The sequence below is a fragment of the Passer montanus genome, unplaced genomic scaffold (genome assembly GCF_014805655.1).
Source record: "Passer montanus isolate IOZ18808 unplaced genomic scaffold, ASM1480565v1 scaffold71, whole genome shotgun sequence".
Classification (NCBI taxonomy): Eukaryota; Metazoa; Chordata; class Aves; order Passeriformes; family Passeridae; genus Passer; species Passer montanus.
This window is the reverse complement of record NW_024372259.1, coordinates 923,240-945,249: the sequence shown is the minus strand read 5'-3', so window position 1 is coordinate 945,249 and position 22,010 is coordinate 923,240. Positions and strand designations below refer to the sequence as shown.

At 40.9% G+C, this 22,010-nt stretch overlaps 1 protein-coding gene across 2 annotated transcripts in view; it reads left to right on the top strand.

Annotated features, from left to right (window-relative positions):
- Positions 1-22,010, top strand: part of COP1 (COP1 E3 ubiquitin ligase) — a 124,406-nt gene that overhangs the window by 55,988 nt on the left and 46,408 nt on the right. For both annotated transcript variants that reach the window (XM_039730279.1, XM_039730278.1), the window contains exons 13-15: positions 4,921-5,029; positions 6,755-6,836; positions 13,578-13,694. In XM_039730279.1, coding sequence (XP_039586213.1) covers positions 4,921-5,029; positions 6,755-6,836; positions 13,578-13,694 — 308 coding nt within the window. The remainder of the gene's footprint in view (positions 1-4,920; positions 5,030-6,754; positions 6,837-13,577; positions 13,695-22,010) is intronic.

Here is a 22,010-nt window from a genome sequence, read left to right as displayed (position 1 = left end):
AATGGCTAGCAGCAAGCCACAGCTCTGCTCTGATTTATTCAAGAGGCAGATTTGTTGTTTTGCCACAGGTCGCAGGGGGAGAAAAAAAAGGAGATCTAGCATTCAGGTAAAAAATTGGCTTTAGGCCTCGTTAATCTACAGCAGGTGATGTGTGAGTGTGGTTAGGTAAACATGCTTTTGAAATCCATGTTTAGTATTCTGCATGCTCACCACTGTGTGTTTGCAGCATCTGTACTTCAGTGATAGATGTTACCACAAACCTCCAAAATCAGCTGCATCTGTTTAGTCAATTGCAGTAAAAGCAAAGCATCAGTATTCTTTCTTTTTTAGGAGGCTGCTAATATTTTACAGTTTTCATTTTTTGGTGTCAATCAAATATGTGATTGCTGTATCCTAATAGCGCTTCATGGGTGTATTGCTGTCAGCTTTGAAAATGGCAGCCACTTCTTGCTGTTAAGTTTAAATTAAGCAAAAACTTGTCTTATGGTGGTTTTCATTGTAGACTCTGCAATTTGGAATGGTATGAGCTGGTTGTGTTGGGTGCCTGCATTTCCAATGCAGAGGATGTTTGACACTAAACAGGTTATAAGGAAATATGCCTTCAACTTGCATTAATTCAAGTTTTTGGAATCACTGATTCACTTTGCAAGAAGATGAAATTTTTCTCCAGAAGTATTTGTCTTTAACTGTACTAGAGGTTTTCTTTGAATTGATTAGGAAAAAAGGGGTTTATTTTAAAACATTCATCACAGTAATGTAGTTCTATATGTCTCTGAAGTATTTGTTTCGTGTTGTTATTCATGTGGATATCCTTTGCAGTAGTAGATCATGCTCTTAAAAACATTTCAGTCCTAAAACTACCAGTCATAAGTTGGCTCATAGTGACAGACTGGGCCTGAAGCACGTGGTGCTCAGAAGCAGATCAGACCACAGGAGTTTGTGCCTTATTAAAGGCTTTAACTTTATTTAACTCTCCCTGTCAGATGTTGACACTGTGTAGCTTGAGCCTGGATTTGAGACATATCAGCCATAAAAATACTGTCTCATGAAAGAAAGATCAGCATAACTGACAACGCTAACTGAGCTGGCCCACTTGTGTGTCTGATTAAATGAAGGATGCACATGAATCTTTACAGGGTCAGGGTTTCTGTGTGGCTGGATCAGATGCTGAGGTTAGGAGGGTTTTTCTGAGGTTGGTGATTAGCTTTCAACTACAGTTTCTGCAGCTTAATCTCCTAGGAAGGAAAGCTATCACAACTTCTGATAAGATAAATCTCTGGGGTGTAACTATCACTCTCTCTGGATTAAAGAACAAAGCAAAAACTGGAAAAAAAATACAGCTACTGTACTTAAAATAAAAGATGGCATCACATAACGCCTTTTAGTCCAGTGAATTATACATTCTCTCAGCCCTAGATAGTTATTTTTGTATCATATCTCAGAGCCTTCACACTTCAATTTCTCCTGGATGTGGCTGCAGACCATCTAAAGGTTGTCTACAAAAGGTTATTTTTATGAATTTTTAGGGGTTTGATAGTTAATCTCAGGACTATGGAAGCTGCATTTTTGGTTCATGTCACCTTTGACTTTCCTTTGCCCTTCTCCAGCTTGCTCCCCCATGCCTTTTTTGAATTTGTTACTCAATTCATTGCCCATGATAGCATCTCAAGGGAACCCAATAAAAATAATGTCTTTAAAGCTTCAGCAAAATTGCCTGTGTTGGGCATGGAAGAAAGATCAGTGCTTCCCTTAAGGAGAATGTGGCAGTGAGTTCTCAGCCCTCTGCAGGTCCTAGGAAAGCCATATGGAAGAGAAACATATCCCAGATCCAGGACAGCCTTCTTCCTGGTGTGGATTGTCACAGATGCCAGAGGATACAACCAAAGGACTTTTACAGAGTGACTTTTTACAGGTGCAGAGAGTGATAGGACAAGGGGGAATGGTTTTAAGCTGAAAGAGGAGAGATTTAGGTTACCTGTTAGGAAGCTGTCTGCTCAGAGGATGGTACAACTCAGGTTGTCAGAGAAGCTGTGGCTGCCCCATCCCTGGAAGTGTCCAAAGGCAGGATTTGGAGCAACCTGGGATGGTGGAAGAAGTCCTTGTCCATGGCAGGGCAATGGAATGAGGGGATATTTAAGGTTTCTTCTACCCCAAATCATTCTGTGATTTCTATGAAATGACAAGCCTTGCTGAAAAACTACCTGCAAAGGGAGCTCCCCTCCACCTGATCTAACTCTTAATTGCAGTCTACAAAGGTTACTTTGGAGAATTTAAGTTAGAAAGAAGCTCAGGTATTGCAATGTTAAGGGAAAAGCTCTAGTTTCAGACTTTGTAGAGAGTTGGGTGGGGATGAGGGCAGAATTAAGGCAGAGAGCTAGAACACAGTTGATTTTGTCTTACTATGATCTTTTAATCATGTTACTTAAAAATGAAAGATTTATGGTGTGTGTGACTTAAAGGGTGTTAATTGAACCACTTAGTGGCTGCAAATCCCTAACCATTTTTCACCTGTCAGTTCCTGTTTTCCCCTCTAAGTCTAGCTATAAATGCTTTCCAAAGGAATGTTAACCCCTTGTTTAACACCGTCAGGCTGCAGTGGGATCTTTGCTGTGCCAGATCTAATGAACGTGCTTTTGGGCACACAAACCATGTTTTTCTCCATCTGTACCATCAATTAAGTATTTTAAATCTGTCACATCTCGAACAGAACTGTTGAACTCATGTCCTTTACATCTTTCTACCTACTCAGTAATTCTTAGTTATCATTGTCTGGGGTGATTTCTTTTTTGACAAGATGAGGTTATGTGATTATCCTTTTCATACTTCACCTGGAACATTCATCCTCTAACCACCCATAAGTGTCACCAGTACATCAGCCTTCCTCTAGGACCTTTTTTACTTGCTGATGTTGTCTGATGTCCTCTCAAAGCCATCCAGATAGGAGATTGCCTTCTAAGATATGGCCCTGGGTTGTATTCTTCCTGCTTGTACATGATGGCTTCACTTACAGACTACTTCCTTTTTTTCTTAAGCTCCTTGAAGCTCTGACTTGAGAGGAGATAATCTGGTTGGGAGGACAGGTTTGGGCTGATAAAGCTCTCCTGTGGTGTGGTCCCCACCTCCCTGCCATAGGCTGGAGACTGCTCCCAGCCCACAGCTCAGTGTGGTGGAGCTCTAGGCCTCTGAACTGCTTTTGCTTCCATCAGGGACTGCTCCACCTGGAAACATGGCTCCAGATGTCAGATGTGGTTAACTCTGGGCTGCTGCAACCTTCACCTCATGGTCCTGGTGGGCAGTGCCTGCCAGCTCCATCTGGAACTCAGGGAGTCACTTAAGCCTCTCGGAGTAAGGCTTCTAGTAAATCATGGGCTGTCAAGACCTGCTGTTCTGTGTGGGTACCTAATGGAAGTAGAGCTGAAGTAACAATGGCTCCTTGAAGGTGTGTTTGTGCACAGCTCTCATGCCTACAACATTTTCTCATTAATGACATATCATGGAAGAGGTGAAGCCATGGAAATCATTGTGTGGTCTGTATCACCGCAGCCATCATCTTAGCAGCTTATATTGGGTAAATAAAATTTTAAGTTTCTGAATATAAAGTTTAAAAACCAAAGAATGCTGTTAAGTTTCATCGTAGTCAGGCGCAGAATGCCAGTGCTGCTTACTGTTACTTAACTAATAGAAAAATAAATGTTTAAGTACCATGAGAAAGGAAAAGGATTTTTCCTCTTCTCTGTGTAAATTATTAAGGAAAACAGGATGCAAGTATACACTGGAACCAAGAATTTAGCAAGGTATAATACTCCTAAATCAGTATCCATGTATCTACATCATATTTCAATGTGTAGCTGCCCTGATCAAAGCAGTACTAAGAAGTCACAGAATTGTGGACTTCTGGTTTATATTGTTGGTTAAAACTTGGCCCCAAGGCTGCTATGATCTAGTTATCTGTGTCAGAGCTGCTCGAGGACCTGCCTGAATGGGATCTGTCACTTCAGCTTCTGCTGTGTACTTCACAGTTGATAGTTACTGGCGTGCTTCTTTGCCAGATGGTCCAAAAATTGGTGAACAAGTATTACAAATTTTCTTACCTCTGTCACATTTTTTGGGAGTCAGAGTAGAGGCATAGTGCCAGAATGCTACGAGTGTGACTTGGCAGTGCTGCTGCTCTTGTTTTCTCTGCTGATCCTTAGAGTTTGCCAGTGGAATCATCATTTAGTTTTGCACAGCCCCTCAATTCAGCTTGAAATAAAAACCTGTGTGATATAGTTTCTAGGTCTTCATCAGAAACATCTCCTAAAATATTCCTAGCAAACAAAGTGCCGTTTTGTCCTGGGTATGAAGCCATTTTTAGCATTTATGGAAAGCTGGAAGTAGTTTCTCAAAAGTCAAACTTTCATATGCACATAGGTACATATATATAACATTAGATGTGTGCTGCAGGAGAGGTTGATTTACTGTCCATGCATCTATGCATTTTACATATAAAGCTACTCTTAGGTAAGTAGTTATCTTTATGGTATAATAATAATTTGTTTATGGTAATAACAGTAGTGTCTATTGCTGAGAGATAAATGGGTCAAACCTTGAGTTCTCTGAGAATTTGTGTGGTGTTCAAATAGCAAAAAAAAATCAATGTTTTAAATAATTGCATTTTGAAAAAACTGTAGACCCTAGCACTTCATGTTGAGGGGCAAATGTCTCTTCAGCAAATAAAGTTTTGCTTTTAGTTTGTGGAATAATGTTTGTTCTATTTCTGATGGGTTTTGTATTTTTCCCCTAAGTTGCATGTTTCAGTGGGGTGGTTTGATCAAGGTGCTGTGTGCTTTGCAAAGATACTCATTGCCTAATGTATTGCAAGTGATTTTTGTGTTGTACATTGATTTACTGTAAGACTGACCAGGGCTTTATCTTTTTAAGCTGTATCAGCTGGAGTAGTTACCACAAGAACCTGCTAGCCAGCAGTGACTATGAAGGCACCGTCATCCTTTGGGATGGATTCACAGGACAGAGATCCAAGGTCTACCAGGTAACACACAACCAGCAAGGAGCATTCCCTGCTGCATGCACTGTGCTGGGAGAGCAGCACTGAGTCTGAGGTTCTGCTTCTAGTCCCACAAAAGGCTTTTCTGTTCCACAGGGTGAAATGGATATTACTCCTGTTTGGTAAATGCATCTCATCTACACAGCTTTATTGAGCCGTAGTCCTCCGAGGGAGGCAGCTCTGTCTTCCTGTCACAGTTATGAGGCAGTTGATGTTTTCTTGCTGCTGCTTTTGGGCAGGGAATCTGCACAGGGAGAAAGCAGTTCCTGGAAGCTGTCTCATCTTTCTTTAGAAGCCTCTGTCTCTCCATACCTGTTCCACTTCAGTCTTTGTCAAAAGCCTTTTGTAAAAGTGATTGCCAGCGCAGGTGCTCAAGAAGCAGAAGTGCAAAATGGAGCCTTGAGTGGTGAGGCTGGCAGAAGGGAGCACAAGGCAGAACAAGGCAGTTCCTTCCCCACACAGCCCTCAGCTCCACAGTGAGACCTGTGGCAGGAGAAGTTTCTGGCATTTTGTTTCTTTGTGAAACTCAAACATTGTGTTTCTATCTAATGGCTTCTGAGGAGCTCGTGGTCAGAACAAGGAGGTTGCAAGAGGGCTGTTTGGGAAGAGGCTGGAAATGCTGCAGGCTGCTGTGTCCATTGAAACTGGTCAGTGATAATGAACTACAGACTCCTTGACAGTTCAACATAAGTTTTAGTTCCTATTTAGGCCACTGTTTATCTTCTCATTGTTTTTTAGTCATTTCATAATGCTTGTTTTCACTAATCCTTTGCATATCTCAATTAAAGAGAAATTATACTGGACAGAATAAATCTAGTCTGTTTTCCCCTCAGATACATTTTGCAATTCTTTATGAGGCTGAATAATGAACCTAGAGACGACCAGCTGTTGCTTATATTAAAACAAACTCATTTTGCTTCCTATCAGATTACTTGAATTTTTTATTTGGATTTGCATAGAGGCATTGACATCTGCTTTGCATGTACTGAAACCCTTTAGTGACTTCATCCTTGTGAGCTTTTTGTCTTGTAAGCCTGTGTGAAGGCTACACAAAGGGTTTGACTGAATTTCAGATTTTATTCAATGTGATGTTCTGCTTTCATGTGGGATGGATAGCATAGCAATTACAGCTCTTCTGTGTTTTGAGGATGAATGTGCAGTATTTTAATAATATTTATTTGAGTGGTAAAACAGAGGATTAGACACCAGGAGATTTACTTAATTGCTCAGCAGGAAGATGAAGATTTTCTGGACTTTCAGAGAGGAGGTGGTTGAAATGGGCATCTTGTCAGTATTGAGAGATACTTAAAAGTTGTTTATTAATATTGAAAGGTACAGCTATGATCTAGGATAAGCAGCAGCTTATGGTGGAACCACAGCCAGTCAAACAATGCTACAAAACCAGGTTTTTAATGTGTATATCTTGAATTTTTTTTCTTTCCAAGTAAAAATATAATCAGTTTTAATTTTTAAAAAAGCCATTCTAGTGTTTTCTGCTTTCCTGGCATGCCTAGCATATGGATAGGACTAGTCTAATTTGGAAGGACTAGTCTAATTTGGAGAAGATATTTTCTGAAAAACTGCTAAACATAGTAAGCTTCTCTCTCCAGGTCCCTGCTGACAATTGTACCAAACACGTGTGTTTTCCTTTACTGTTTTATCATATTACAACTCACTGCCTTGCAATATTGTTCTTGTTTGTCTCAACAGGAGCATGAGAAAAGGTGCTGGAGTGTTGACTTTAACTTAATGGACCCTAAGCTATTGGCTTCAGGCTCTGATGATGCCAAAGGTACTATTTTATTTCAGACTCTGTGTAGAAGACATAGGCTCTGTGTATTCCATTGGAAGAACAAAAATGTGCTATTTCAAGTAGCTGATTCCTCAGCTGCCTTCAGTATTGTAATTGCTGTGGTAATGTGGCAAGGTATTACTGAACCATTTGGATCTTGGAGAAGGAGAGGCTTTGTTTGTATTAACATCTCTTGCTTCACATTTTTTTGTGTAATGTGCTCTCGGCTAACATTCTCCTGAACTCCAAACAAACTCAAATGTGTTTTAACATTAGTTAAACTTGTTGAGTTAAAGCCTCAGGGCTTTCAAAAGAACAGCATGTATTTATATTTCAAAAACGAGGCTGTCAGTAAAACAGCAGCAGTTAAAAAATGCCTGCTGCTCTTTTACCTGTAGCTCTGCATGTTAAAGACTGTGGTTCTTGGAGCTTTAAGGAGCTGGATGGTGGATTGAGTAGGAGTGCTGGGAACAGCTCTCAGCCTTCCACACTCCTGGGTCCATTTGAAAAAGCACTTTTGGAGAATCCTTAGGCCAAGCCCTTTACCACTTTGTGGTAAAAAAATGTTCCTCTTCTATACAGGAATCTCCTAAAGAAGAGGATGGCCCTGAGGGAGTTGTAGTACTTTTCATGCCTAATGAATGAGAGTTTTATCTGTAACATGTTTACAATATCAAATCAGAGTTATTTAACAACAAGACCTTAAAAGTTCCTTTCCTAAGCAGTGGGGACCACTTCTCCCAGATGGGCTGATAGAGCTCTGGACAGAGCTCTTCATGATTTGCTTTGAAATGATACATTAATTTTTCATAAGTGCTAAACTTTGTAAGCTGTTCTCCCCTTCCAAAAAGCTTTTAAATGCTGTTCAAAAATGAATTAATGTTCCTCAGTTATATTTGGCAATAATGGAATCATAGAATAGTTTGGGTTGGAAGGGACCTTAAAGCTCATTTTTTTCCAGCTCCTGCCATGGGCTGGGACACCTTCCACTGTCCCAGGTTGCTCCAAGCTCTGTCCAGCCTGGCCTGGGACACTTCCAGGGATCCAGGGGCAGCCACAGCTTCTCTGGGCACCCTGTGCCAGGGCCTCTGCCCCCTCTCACAGAGAAGAATTACTTCCCAATAGCCCATCTCACCCTGCCTTCTGCCAGTATGAAGCCCCTCCCCTTGTCCTGTCACAGTAATTCCATTTACAAAATTTTAATGATATTTTTTATTTAAGGTGAGTTTAAAATGTTTTCAGTACACTTCCCCTTCCTTTTCTGGCAGAAGACAGGTCTGTTTTCTGTGTGCTTAAATGCAGCAGGACTGAATATTCACCTTGTAAGTTAACAGCCTCTTCATCAGTGCTTCCCACTCTTGCCATGCATATAAAAAGCTAATCTGCCAGGTAGATCTGCATTTATTAGCATGTTAACAAGGTGTCCAGTTTTGCAAAGCCCAGCTGCAGGCAGAGCTTCTGTCTTCAGTTGGACTGTTCACTTCTTCAGTAATTGTCCTTAAAAGTGTACTGTTTACTTAGAAATTATTGTAATAAAGCCTGCAGATCCACATAACCTGCATTTCAATTCTCAAAGGTCTTTTGAAGGTATATTGGGGTTTTGGTGGATAAAACTGGTCTGGAACTTTTTATCCTTTATTTTCACCATGACTTGCCTGTGATTTGCATATATTAAGAGCCTGTTAGAGACAAATGGAGTCTCAGCACAGATTTTAGAATTTTATGATGTACAAATCAATAGCAGCAAAATGTCCACATTAACGTTGTAGTGTCCATCTTCCATTTGGGTGATCACACTGAAAGAATTAAATGTGAGGGAACGATAACACTCATGACAAATGTCTCAATTCAAACCTGCCTAACTTAAAATTTTGTCCTTCTGCTTATGTTCGTGGTGGTTTGGTCGAGTTCTGGTCAGTTCTAATACACAATAATACATTTTTGGCCGGGTAGAGTGTCTGGCAGGAAAGATCTTTTATCTACTTTTCCTGTCCTCTTTGATTTCTGTGCTCCTTTGAGGCCACACCGGGCGTGCAGGAGCTCATCTCATCGTTCTTCCCCACAAAGCACAAGCATCACGTTTCCCTGTCAAGTGGTCAGGACAAGGCAGCAAAAAAAGGGACAGCTCTGCCAGTTCTTCCTCCTTGCCTGTGTATCTGCCTGTCTCTCCTCAGTCTTTTCAAATCAGAAGCTAATTCTGAAAGTAGGTGTGTGTTGGAGAAGGTGCTTATGAATGAAAAATCCTGTGCTTTTCAGCTCTCTCTGCTGGGGCTCAGGCACTGCAAAGGGGATGCTAACAGTGCTATTAGGCAGAAAATGACTCTCCTATAATTAGCAGCAGCATCCTTGGGCCCCAGGTTCTTGCATTGTCCATCTTGTGAGATGAAAATAATCCAGAATATGCTTATTTGTGGAAGATCTTCCTACTTTCACAGCAGATAATGACAGCATAAAAGCATTATTGTACTTAAAATAACTAGTGTGTGTACAAGCCCTTCACTTTCATCTACAGTTGTTATGCACTCTCTTTTTCAAGGGGCAAAGGTACTTGTGTATGTCTATAGGGACCCAAAGGTATGCTCTAACTAGACAGCAGTGAACAAAATTGGTGTTTACTTGTTCTACAAGGAGCTTGGGGAGTAGGCACAGCCTTAATTTAAATTCTTTTATGCAGATAATAATGGCAGGAGCTGTGATACTCATGTAAGTAGGATAGGGTGAATTTCTGCTCCTGGAGAAGAAAAGATGAATTTTGTGAAGGCAAAATGATGCCATCAAAGTACCAGGACAGGGCTAGAGCCAATACACTTAGCTAATGACTTTCAGCTGTCTGTTCTGCATTGGGGGTGGAGTTCTATGGCCATGGTAAAGTTAGCAGATGAGGGACAGTGAAATATTTGGTGATGCTCTGAGGGTAGAATTTATCTTCACTGGGATAGATGCTTTTTTTCTGGGGATCAAATGTTTCTCTGGTCTGACTTTGTTTTGAAGCTGTTGAAACTGAAGAAGATAGAAGCACTGATAAATTCAAATTAAAAAAGAATCCTGGGTTTACAACTGTAGTTCCATCATTATTCCTGGCTCAAAATTGAGGTAGGATAGAGCAGGAGCACCTGGGAGCTCCGAGTTTGTAGCAATAGTTACTTTTCATTGTCTCATGGCAAGGAGGAATGCAGGCCTGTGTCTCATTACATCTGAGGAAAGTAATTTCCATGCTGCCTCAGTAAATTAGACCCTGGTACTAGTCCTGCAGCTATTTTTTTTTTTTATAGTGCACTTAATTCAGCAAGGCAACAGAGATGTGCAGATATGGCTTCATTAAAAAAAAAAAGGCCTTCTACAGAGGGGAAATGACCTGAGAACTGCAGCTCAGTCTGCGCCACCAACTTCCACAGGATTGTTTGGGACTTCATTTTCTTTGATTATTTCATTCCTTCAGCTTCTGTTGACTTGAGATGTAGGTATTTATTGCCCTCAAAATATCTAGTTGAACCTTCAGTTTAGTCATCTTTCTGGCTAAAAATTCAGTAATTTTCTGGAGATTTGTGGGGTTGTTGGATTGATTTAGTGGAAGTGCCTTGAAGAAGTCAAGAGGATGTTGATATTTATGATATTGGCAATAAAGTCTGTGCCTTATGCAAGGAGTGCCCTGCAGTTACTGCCTACTGACAGTCATCAGTTTACACCACCTTCCTGACCCTGCACAAGGCAGTGGATCCAAAATTTTGCCTAGCAGGACAATTCAGCAGCTTTCTCCTTTCCTAGGGATTCTGCTAATCTCTGCAAATGAATTTTCTGGTAGTGAGATCCTGTTCCTGGCTTAGAGCTTTTCCAGAGTAGCAGCAGATGAGCAGATAAGAATTCACAAGTGACAGGCTGGATGAAACATCCTTACTCTGTGTACCAACTGTGCACATCAACCTTCAGCTACTGTAGGACAGGCTTCTGCCTCTTTTACTCAGTGTTTAGACACAGAACTGATGCATGGAAAATTAACTGATGAACTTCCATATTTGGTGTAAAGGTCCAACTAAAAAAACTCTTGAAAAGGCCGAAACACTTTAAAATGAAAAAACTGTTCTGGAGGCATCTTTTTAATACTTTAGTGAGGGGGTAGGTATTTGGCCACAAAAAGATGTCTCTTAGCAGCTGCAAAATGAGAGAAAATACGCTTTGAGAACATGTGTTTCAGAAATAGTCAATCTCAGATGGTTGCTTGTCTCATCAACACAATTCTAGATGTTACCAAGACATCTGTGTCGGATAATTACTGCCTCGACCTCAGCAAAATAGATGAAAGCTACAGAAAATAAACTCTACCCTTATGAATTATGCTTTATTAACCTGTCAGTTCTTTTTAAAAAATAATGGGCAGTTCTAGGTAAAACTTGACATGTTTCATTATGTGTTGTTATGTGTCCCATCTATCCTTTTTATGGCACTGACTAAGATATAATTGGAGCCCGGCGTATCTCACAGCAGTTAGATCACAGAAATTGCAGGCTCTAATCTGTGCCTGTCAGTTGTAACGAATATTATGATGACTTTGAGCACATGGATTGTCTCTTCACCAGATTAAATGGCTCAGCTTATGACCTGCAAGCTTGAATGAAAAAAGGAGCCAAGCTGAAACAGAGCCCTCAATTAGCTTTTGATACCGAGCTGGGACCAGATGGCCATTTGTTTGGTTGGGAGGGTCAAGGAGAGACTTGGCTGCTTTGGATGCAGCTTTAAGTACCTGGGTGGAAAGCTTCAGAGAAAGCCTGTGGTTTTTTTTCTATAGATTTTGGCAGAGTATTGCTCTGAACTTGAGATCATGCACCCACCTCACACTCCTCAAGTTGAAGTGGTGTTGTCTGCTGACACTGTTCTCTCATAAACATGTTTTACTTGCTTCTTATCTCATCCATAAACTTGATGGCCTTTACTGCCACCAGAACTTAGACTACTCATCTCTTGGTGTCTGTTCATTTAAGCCAAATGTAAATATTTTTTTGTTCTCCAAAATTCTTTCTTGTTCCCTTCTATCCAGAACATGGTGGAGAAGCTTTATCATCCCGCCTTGCCCGGGAGAAGAGAGCTTCTTAAGCCATGCTTGCAAAGCTTTTATATCATTTAAAAATGTGGCCAGGTGTTTAGGGTGAATATTATAGCTCTGATCAGCGAGAATGCATTTATTTCTGAAAATCAACCTAAGGCTGGGTGCTGTTTTCATTGAATTTTACATAATGCTTCTGGGCAAATAGAGTATGCCACTGGGGTTTGTGTTTCTTCTGGTGTCTGTGTGCTGCTTTCTGATGGTTCCAGGCAGCTGCCAGATATCCACACAGTGCTGTATTTACAGTCATTCCTTGGTGTGCTCTGAGCAGTGCTGTTTCCTCCATCCTTGTATGGTCAGAAACAGCCCAGTCTTGTTGCTTTCACTGCTTGCCATACTATTAAAAAGAGTACTGGAACCAACCTGCCAGTATTCCTCCTTTTCTTTTGTCTTCTAAAACTTCCTTGGATAATCCAACTGGAAGCCTTGCTTCTCCCTCAAAGCCCCTGGGAAATGCTGACTAACAGGTGGCACAGAGGACCCCTCAGAGGATGGAGACACCCCATAAAACTGCTGATCTCTCAAGTGTTGATCACAGTGGGTTGCAAGGTTCCTGTTGTTTTGCCATTTTTGCTCACTTCGCCTCCAAAGGGATCTTTCAGTAAGAAAGGAGGATCTGTTTGCCACAGCTCTGAGGAAGCCCTTGCAGCTCAAGGGGAACTCTTGAGGGGCTTTTAACCCTTCTTGTAGCAACTGCGTGTTTAGCATTGGTTCCAGCTTGCTCTGCTTCCAGCCTCAGATTGTGGTACTCAAGTACAGCTTGATCCACTCATCAGGAAAAGAGGGAGGGGAGATGTTTTAGTCTTCTCTGTCTTGTAGGCATCAATGGGGCTTGATGCCAATCTGCTGCTCCTTTATCTGGGCCAAAGGCAGTGCATTGTTTAGCTTTTAATAATAAGGTTAACTATGTGAGGAGCACCTGGCACTATTCCATCTTAAGGTTAAATGGTGCTTGAAGTGTTTCTGGCAGGTGGGGAAGGCTGTGTCTTGAAAAGGCCTGGTGTTTTTTGTTGGTCATTCTCTGAAGCACTGGAGTGCTTAGTGGAAGAGTCCCTTCTAGCACATAGTTTAATCAGTGTTCATGTGGTACTCTCACAGAACAGTAAAGTTCTTGTACCAGGGGATTATTGCATCATAGGAAGGCAGCATACTGATTTCTCTCCTGTCTGTGCCAGTTTCTCACGAATAAAACAAGTTGTTCTCACTCACTGTGCATACAATTAGGTATATTTATTCTGTGCAAAGCAATTTTTCTGTGGAGCATGGAGTTCTTGCATCCCAGCCCAGGGAGAAGGAGCAGAAAAGGATGTAAGCCTTGGTTGTATGAATCTGCACTGCAGTAACTGAGATTATAGCATGTGGTTCATCACCTGCTCTGATGGTCTCAGGTGTGTGGGATGGGCACTTCTGGCATCTCCTGTGTGTATAAAAGTGGGCAGGATATCTACAATATGAACTTGAGAATATTCTCAAACTTATCAACCACCAGTGATAACTGACCCTTTAGACTCACTAACGTCTTAGCAACTCAGGCTTTCCAGAATCTTATTCATGAAATAACTAGATTTTAGGCCTTTCAGATGAAGTTCATGTATTTGTTGGGGTTTTTTTGTTTATTCATGCCTCTCTTTCCCTTTCTCTAGTGAAACTGTGGTCTACCAACTTGGACAACTCAGTCGCAAGCATTGAGGCCAAGGCTAACGTGTGTTGTGTCAAATTCAGCCCATCTTCTAGGTATCACCTAGCTTTTGGCTGTGCAGGTAGGTAAAAGGGATTTGGGGCAAAGGGATATTGTTTCTTCCTTCCTTTATTCCTTATTCTCCCCAAATATGTGAGGTTGGCTGCTGTGCCCAAGGCTGAAGTGTCATTGCAGTTAAAATGTTTCTGAGTAAAGCTTCTCAAGTGCCACAATACTGTGTCAATGTCACGCCCCAGCCTGGCTTTTTCATTTGGGTGCCTTTATCAGAGATAAGGCAGGTAAAGAAATCACCCAGTGCATTTATTGGGATCACTAAGGCAACCAGGCAGAGCTCAGCTCTGGGAGTCTCAATGTGTTAACATGATGAGAGCTGCTCTTTCTGATTTATAATATTGTTCTATAAATGCTGCAAAGCCATACTGGGAATTTTAACTGGTTTTACCTGAAGCGTGCTGTAAAGCTGTGGCTGTGCATGTTCCCCTAGCTCCAACTACAATCCCTGTGGGTGGGCTCATGTTTTCCTAAGCTGGGCAAAGATGGCTGTTAACATTTTTATTTTTTTTTAATTAGTCAGTGGGGAAGGCACAGGGAGCCTTTTATTCACTTAGATGAAATGGTTCTTGGTGATGACACAAAGATCTGAGAGCAGAGCAGGTGTCGCTTTGGGAGGAAGCTGTATTGTGCTATGCATACAGTAACTAAAACTCACAGGTGCCTATAAATGTTTAACCAACTCTGCATTTTCTTTCTCCTTGGGGAATTTTAATGGACTTGTAACTAGTTGTTCTGACAACATTTGTTCTCTCTGCACTCTGGGATATAACGTTGATCATTCTTGCAACCACTGGTTTGCCATTTCATTTGGGTGTTCTCATTTCCAGGCTGGTTCTGCTTTGGTTGTAACTCTTAGGAGGCAAAAAATAAACTTGCATTTTGAATCCAGAAATGGACTCAAGATGGAGTGTAAAATATTGACTTGCTTGACAGGCCTCTCTCTGAAGTTTAGTGAATCACATGTAAAAATAGTTGAACGACAATATCTACTAGCAGCATTTGAATGAGAAGGGAGTCTCTGGGAAAGGCTCTAGGGAAAGATGAACACTACCTCCAAATGGATCAGCCACTGATTAAAATATACCTGTAAAAGCACAATGAAACAGAATTCTTCTTGATAAATAGGTAACTGGGGTTCTGTGCCACCTGAAAGGCAGAGGAGGGATAAGGCACAGATAAATCAAGGAAGGATTTTGGAGCTGGAGGGCACGTGGGGTAGGAGCAGGTGGGAGTGTCTCTGTCCCCACACCCAGGTCTAACAAACTGGGCTTGTCTTCAGCAAGTGTGTTGAGAAACAAGTATTAGGAAGCCCTAAAAGTTTCATGGAGGCTTTAAAGGACTGCATACGTGTTTCTGTTATTTAGTGGATGCTGAGGGGTAAGAGGGTATTTGTACTGAAAGAAGTGTTTGCATCTGCTTGATGTTTGGTAATTGAATCTCTAAATAAAAATTAAAATGGGTATTTGATTGATATTATGATTGTTGAAACAATTACATGGGGTAATTGAAGTGATGGAAATTACTTCCCACAATGGAATTCTAATTGATCTTTCAGCCATAAATACATGTGAGGAAAATGGCATATTAAAAGAAACACTGGTATCTTGAAAGACATTATTTCTGAAGTCCTAAAAAAAAATCAGAGCAAAGAAATTAGTTAGTGTCCACTTTCATACCCCATATAGTAAAACAGTCATGTTTAGTGTGTTATGATGGAGACAAAGGTTTTTCTTCTCCATCAGCTTCAGCTAGTCTTGCTTAATAATTTCATTTAGTTTGTGGAAAAAGGAACATAACTGTTGAATAGCATGAGTTGTCACATAGGCTATAAAATTAATAAAGGAAGAGTCAAAGCTGACTTCTTTGAGTACTACTAAAAAAAAAAGCAGGGAACAGGGCACACTGACTTTGACCACTCCTGTTTGCCCCCAGCAGAAATAAAAATGAGCAGCACTAAACACTAATTCAGTGACCAGTGTAGTGGCCAATTTCAGAAAGCTGTCTCAGCCCTGCCTTGGCTTCCTCGCATGGCTAAGAGGATTTTCACATTTTGAAAACTGTTTTGATTACTTATTCAGAGATTTATTCAAGTATAGAAGAGCCAAGACTTCTGAGCATTTCATGCCCCACAGAGTCTTGTATTGTATTTAAACAGAAGTGCTGTTTCTCTATATACTCTCAATTTATTTGCTGATTTGATGGAGCCTAATGCTATATATGTCTGTATTTTTGTGTGTATATATGTATATATCTATAGTTTAACACATGATGAGGTAAGCAATTCACAAAATAGGGAGGAAGTATTGGTACATAATATTTGAGCTATAAAAGGAAGAAGTAAATTGATTTATTGTACTATTAATTACATACACACTTCAGTTCCTTTTTTCTGTATGCAGAATAGCTGAAAGCCAGCATAACTTCTTTAAGCAATGTAATTTTGACTGAAGTAGAAGTTTTTTCAGGGTTGACATTTTTATTTTCTTTAAAGGTTCTCTTAACCATTCATAAAGCTGGACCATCTTTTCATAATGTTCTTTCACACGTTGCTTAAGAAAAGCTCTTCTCTGCCCTTGACAAATGCATCTTGCCCACTTGCATCCATCTGTTCAGAATGCCTCCTTGAAATGGGATTTCCTAATCAGATGCTTCATCTAGATCAGCATCTCTGTGCTGGCTCCTCCCTTGCCTTCACCACAGAAACAGGATGACCATCTTAAGGTCCTTTCTACCCTGTCCCCATCTTACATTTCTTCTCACTTGTTCGTAATATTTGGGCTGTTGGCCCACAAGGCCCACCATGCTACATTGTGCACAGGTGAAAGGTTCAGAGGTGCTTTTCTGCCCTCTCCAACTTTAAAACCCTTTTACAGAAAAATTGTAAGGACGGTACCAAGGTCCCTTAGAGATCTGCCAACACATGGCATGAATTAGGTGAGCTGAGGCAGCACAGGGTTCACAGCCTGACTTTGCTTCATTCCCTGTAGGGAATCTTGAACCAGAGATCAGGGTCTAATAAAAGCATTTCCACTTGCACCCAGTTTCCATGCTGCATTGCCAAATAAAAGGAGGGAACTGAAGGACTGTAGGGGTGGATTTGGAAGCCAAGTCAGGCTGTGAACCTTGTGGCACAGTGAGTGAAATGGGGGGGTTCTGTTCACAGGATTTGCTGTGATGCTTCGATTTAAACATAGCCATCTTTAAAAGTGTTGTTAGACTGTATATCTCCATGAGCAACACTCTTCTCTAGTAGAGAGCACTGAGTTGGCTTCAGATGATGTAGAAAAAGAAGCTTCAGATGCCACTATAAAAGCAAATCTCAAGATTAGCATCTAATGTGGATGATATATAAGTTTCTTTTCTGGACTCTTCACTCTGAAGCTTTTAGATGACCAAAAAAAATTATCTTGGGTAGCTTAAAACAGAACAAATGGGCCATAAACTAGAAATAGAGCCTATAGAAGAGAAATGGATATTGGTTTGAGAAGTAATTCACTTAAAATCAGGCACTTCAGGTGAGGGGAAAGCTGGTATGTCTGACTGCAGCCTGATAAAATCTGTTGCAGTAGAGAGGGCACATAAAGAAGAAAAAACCCCTTTTGTCTGTTACTTTAATAAAATATTCTATTTGCATGCTTACTGAGTTGAAACATTGTCCAGTATAAACTGTAATCACTGCCAAATACCAAATCAGGTCATTCTGTGGTCTTTTCCTCTTTTTAAAAACAGATAGGGTTTTATTCTGAAATTAGCTATATAAATCATGGCTGAAGTTATTATTGTTCTGCCTCAGCAACAGCATTGATGTCCTTAACCCATATATTTTCTAGCAGTGCTGTTTCCCTGCTTTAAAAAGAAAACTAAAGGCTGAAAATGCATCATGCACTTCGCAGCTGGAATATCCAAGTTGTGCAGTCTGGGTGAGATCAGACTGTCTGCTAACTCCAGTGAGCTCAGTGTAGCTATTGATAGTAGGAATGTTTTATTCCCAGCCTGCTGTAATAGTGTCAGCAGCTACCACTGACTTTTTATTTCCTATATATTATGCAGAGGTTTTGTAAGGATTCAGAGATCTGAAGTTTCTATGATATTAGATGCATCATCTCCTCAAACACTATCTTTTTCCCTCTAGGTCTGACAAATCTAGCAGGTTTATTATGCAGAAGTTTTGTAAGGATTCAGAGATCTGAAGTTTCTGTGACATTAGATGCATCATCTCCTCAAACACTGTATTTTTCCCCTGTAGGACCCACAAATCTAGCAGGTGGGATTGAGGGCTGAGAGAGGTTTCTCAGGGCTGCAGAATGCAGGACAGAGACTGTCTCCTCTCCAGGAGCTTCACAAAATAAGTGCAAGCAGCAGAGAAACACATATGGACAGGATAGCAACAGAACAGCTGCAGCATAGTCAGAATTTAAGGTCTTGCTGCATTAGTTTTAGCTTTGATCAGTCTAAAACAGCTTTGCTATGTTGTTGCACAAACTTGATATTGTGGGCTCAGATGAAGTGACCACAGCAGGGAAAAAGTGGGATGGTGCTGATTGATGCTGATCTTACTACTTAGAGCAACACAGTTGGAGACTGCCTGCATTGGAGATGCCATACTCCCTCCTAAACACCCCAGATTTTGCTTTTCCATCTCTTCCTTCACACTACCAATTGCATGGCTAAAACTGAATTGCCTTTTTTCTGGATTAGGTTATTCCCTGATCCATTGAGCACCAGTGCCAGCCCCAGACAGGCTTTTGGCAGCCTGTATCAATGCCAGTATTTACTAACAAGGGGCAAACCCTCAGTGAACATGAAGTGTGCTCTTAATTCTGAAGTTCTCCTCTCTTACCAGCTCTCTCTTCCTTATTCCCTTCCCCACTTTCTGCTTTTCCTTCCAAGGTGATTTTGCCCTTCCCCACCACTTTTTCCAGTCTGTTTAAAGATGTTTCATGTGCACCATCTTTAGCATTGAACAATGGTGTATTCTGGTTTTGAATGGTCACAAAAATAATTTGATACTATGGAACAGCAGCAGCATTATGAAGGACTCCTGTTGTTGTGTCAACAGCTTTGTTTTCATTTGCAGTTATTTACCCACCCCTTAAGGTCTCTGCATCACCCTGATGCACTTACAGTTCAGGGTCAAAAGTGGCTTTTTTATCATCATTCCATTTTTCTAATATACCTGGTGTCCAAGTGGGGCCACTTTGGAGACTATCCTGACCAGAAATATTGATTTTTCTGCTGCAGTAAGTGGAGCAGTGATTTCTCTTTTCCAAACATCTCCCTGTAGAGTTAGCCTTGTACACTGTCTCAGATCTGGGTGACTTACCTGGCTTGTCACTCAGCTCAGAAGAATGATGGGATATTAATGACCAAGAAGGTAGTGTGCCTTTTTGGAAGAGAATTAATGTTTTCCAGCTGAGAGCAAGGTCTTACCTTAATAGATTCTCATGGGTGAGTAGTAGGTTCTGTTGAAAGCCTGCAGTGACTCAGAAAGGATCTATTTGTGTGAATATATGACATGTTTAGGGTGGAGTTAGGCAGCTTCCTTGGGGTTGAGCTACAAAATTACCTTCAGTGTATGAATTGAGCTTAAAGGCACAGATAAAGGTTAGGCATTCCTTACAAACCTGTGGGAAAACTTCACAGCAGTGAGTGCTCAGAATCCAACCTTGATGAAAGCAGTGGCATGCAGCAGTTCAGGGCTTGCCCATTACTTGCAGGTAAATAGGACTTTACCTGCACTATGCATTTTCATTTTGTGGGTAGGCAATAATAAACCTTCCTCTAGTCCATGATCTCTGAGGCTGTTGGCAGGGGAAGCAGAGGACAAGGTCTGTGTTTTGGAAGTGCGCATTTGTCACCTTTAATTCAAACTCATTCCAGAATTCACTGTAAAGCCTCATTTGTTTTGCATTGGAAAGCATTTACAGGACTTCAGTCAGTTGAGAGTTATTTGGAGGAATCTGTATTTTTTGGCCAGTAGGGCTGTGATCATATTTCTGTCCCAAAGTACTTATTGTAGTGGAAACACTGAGCTTAATGGGATATTTTAGGTGAGGACAAGTCTTTGAAGGTTTGACTTGTTATCCCTCTTCATGGACCCTGGGATGTAAATGAAGGTGAGATATCAAACCAAGCCTTCTGCTGTCCTGGTGAAGGCAATCTCTCTGGCTCTGGTAGTTGGATTACATTGTACTTCTGCTCGGGACTGACAGTGAGAAGAACTGCACCTATACCATGTTATTTAAACTTAAGATCTTTATAGTAAAGCTGATTTTTCTGTTCCTGCACATCAGAGATGCTGCCAGATCTGCCAGGTAGTGTCTTCCTGCCTTGCTGCCACTGCTTCCTAGGAAATCACAAAGGGCTATGAAACCTCTCATCAGTGTGCAGGATGTGTCGCAGGTGCAATTTTCACATAAGCCTTAAGAGTTCAAGAGCTGATAGAACTTTTTTACTTACACAGAAAAAGCAGTATCTGACTTGTCTAGGATAAAGCAATTGGAATGAATAGTGACTAACAATATAGAGACCTACTGGGGAGTTTCCTAACTTTGTCCCAGAGGTCATCACACTTCAGTAACAAGTGAATGAATAAAATGAACTTGAAAAGCTCCATTTGATTCTCTAGAGAAAAGGATAAATCTGTCATTGGCAGAAATGAGCGTACTAATTGTTTGCTTAAATATTCTTTTCATGAACATTTTGTCTTACAACTGGCACAGAAGTCATTTAGTCAATGTGACGAAATTCAAATTTAAATTGAAATGAGCCTTGGAATTCAGGAACAGATAGCCAACTCCAACATTCATCTTTCTCTCAGAATGCCAATTGCTCTTGCTGCTAGGCTGTTGCTGTATCCCTGAAGAGTTTAATGCTTTCCAACCTCGGCAGTTTCCAAAGGTGCAGTTTTTCTGGTAGCTCGTTCAAAGGAATTGCTCTTTGGAATGACATCCTCTGTAATGGCTTCCTGTTCAGACTGCATGGATGAACTGTTTCAGCCGTTTATTTGGGTACTGTGCTTCCATACTAACTGGTGATGACTGTCACATAGCACAGGGAAATCTATAACTGGTGAGTGCAGTGTGGGCTCTCATCTCCAAGACATCTTTTGATAGTGTCTGAGCATCTAAACATTGCAGGAGTCTTTAAGAGTAGAGTTTTAAGTGTTTGGGCAAGGTTCATATCAGCCATTTAAATCTCAAGAAAATGACAAAAAATGAGACTGTAGATGCATGTGCAAATCCAGTTGCTTTTCATGTTACTTGTTTCATTGCCTCCTTAGGGTATGTTGCTTCTCTTCCCCCTTGGATACCTGTGTATCATCACATGCTTTCCTGTGCTTGTTTCCCTGTGTACACAATCCACCATACCTTTGGTTTAAGCCCTTCTATCTGAAGCTTGGATTTTAGCAATTGTCTTTGGTTTAAGCCCTTCTATCTGAAGCTTGGATTTTAGCAATTGTAACGCTTCTAATGTCCTTCCTCTCTTCCAGTGGAGTCTGCTGTGAGGTCAGTTTAGATAATGAATCAGATCATCATCTCCAGAAGCTAGTTAAGACTAATATCTCCTCAGGCTAGTGAAGCAAAATGTAGTTCTGGACTAAAAGCAGGTTTGACTGATAATTTGGCCAGCTCAGGTCTCAGGAGCCTGCACTTTCCTTTCCTTAGAGCTGCTTTAACTGCTCTGAAGCCTGTTTGGTTCTCTTTGTGTGGTGTCTAGTAATACAACAGAAACCTGAAAGCTGTTTCTTCATAAATGCACTCTTAAAATCCTAGGGAGGATGTTCCTTTTACATCCATCTTTTGTAATGCCTCAAGCCCTTGTCTGCATGATCTTGACCTCTTGGAGTGTGTGGTTCCAGGGAATCTTGACTGTGCTGCCCTTTCCCTGCATCACAGCTCTGTGACTTGAGCAACTTTGATTCCTTCAAAGAACCAGAGCTGACATGGCTTTGGCATTAATAAAAGTGTTTGTTGTGTGCAGTATGTATCTTGAATTGAGAGAGATGTGTTCAGCAAGTGGCATGGTATTTTTAGCTTTGATAGATGTACCCAGCACTCCATGTGCAAGTAAGGCTCCTGTTGCTCATGTAAGAAGTTTCATCTCTTCCAAGGTCTAGTCCATTTATAAACAGCATGGATTGAAGCACCTTTTACCATAAAATGACTGTTCTTCACATGTTATAGGTGTCATAAAATTTATTTTGGACATCAGCTTACAGGCACTAGTGCATGTAGAGTTATGCATTTACATAGTCAGTGAGAAAAGCTGTGTTAGGAGCACAACTGTTGCATCTGAACAGTGCATAACTATTTTTTCCTGT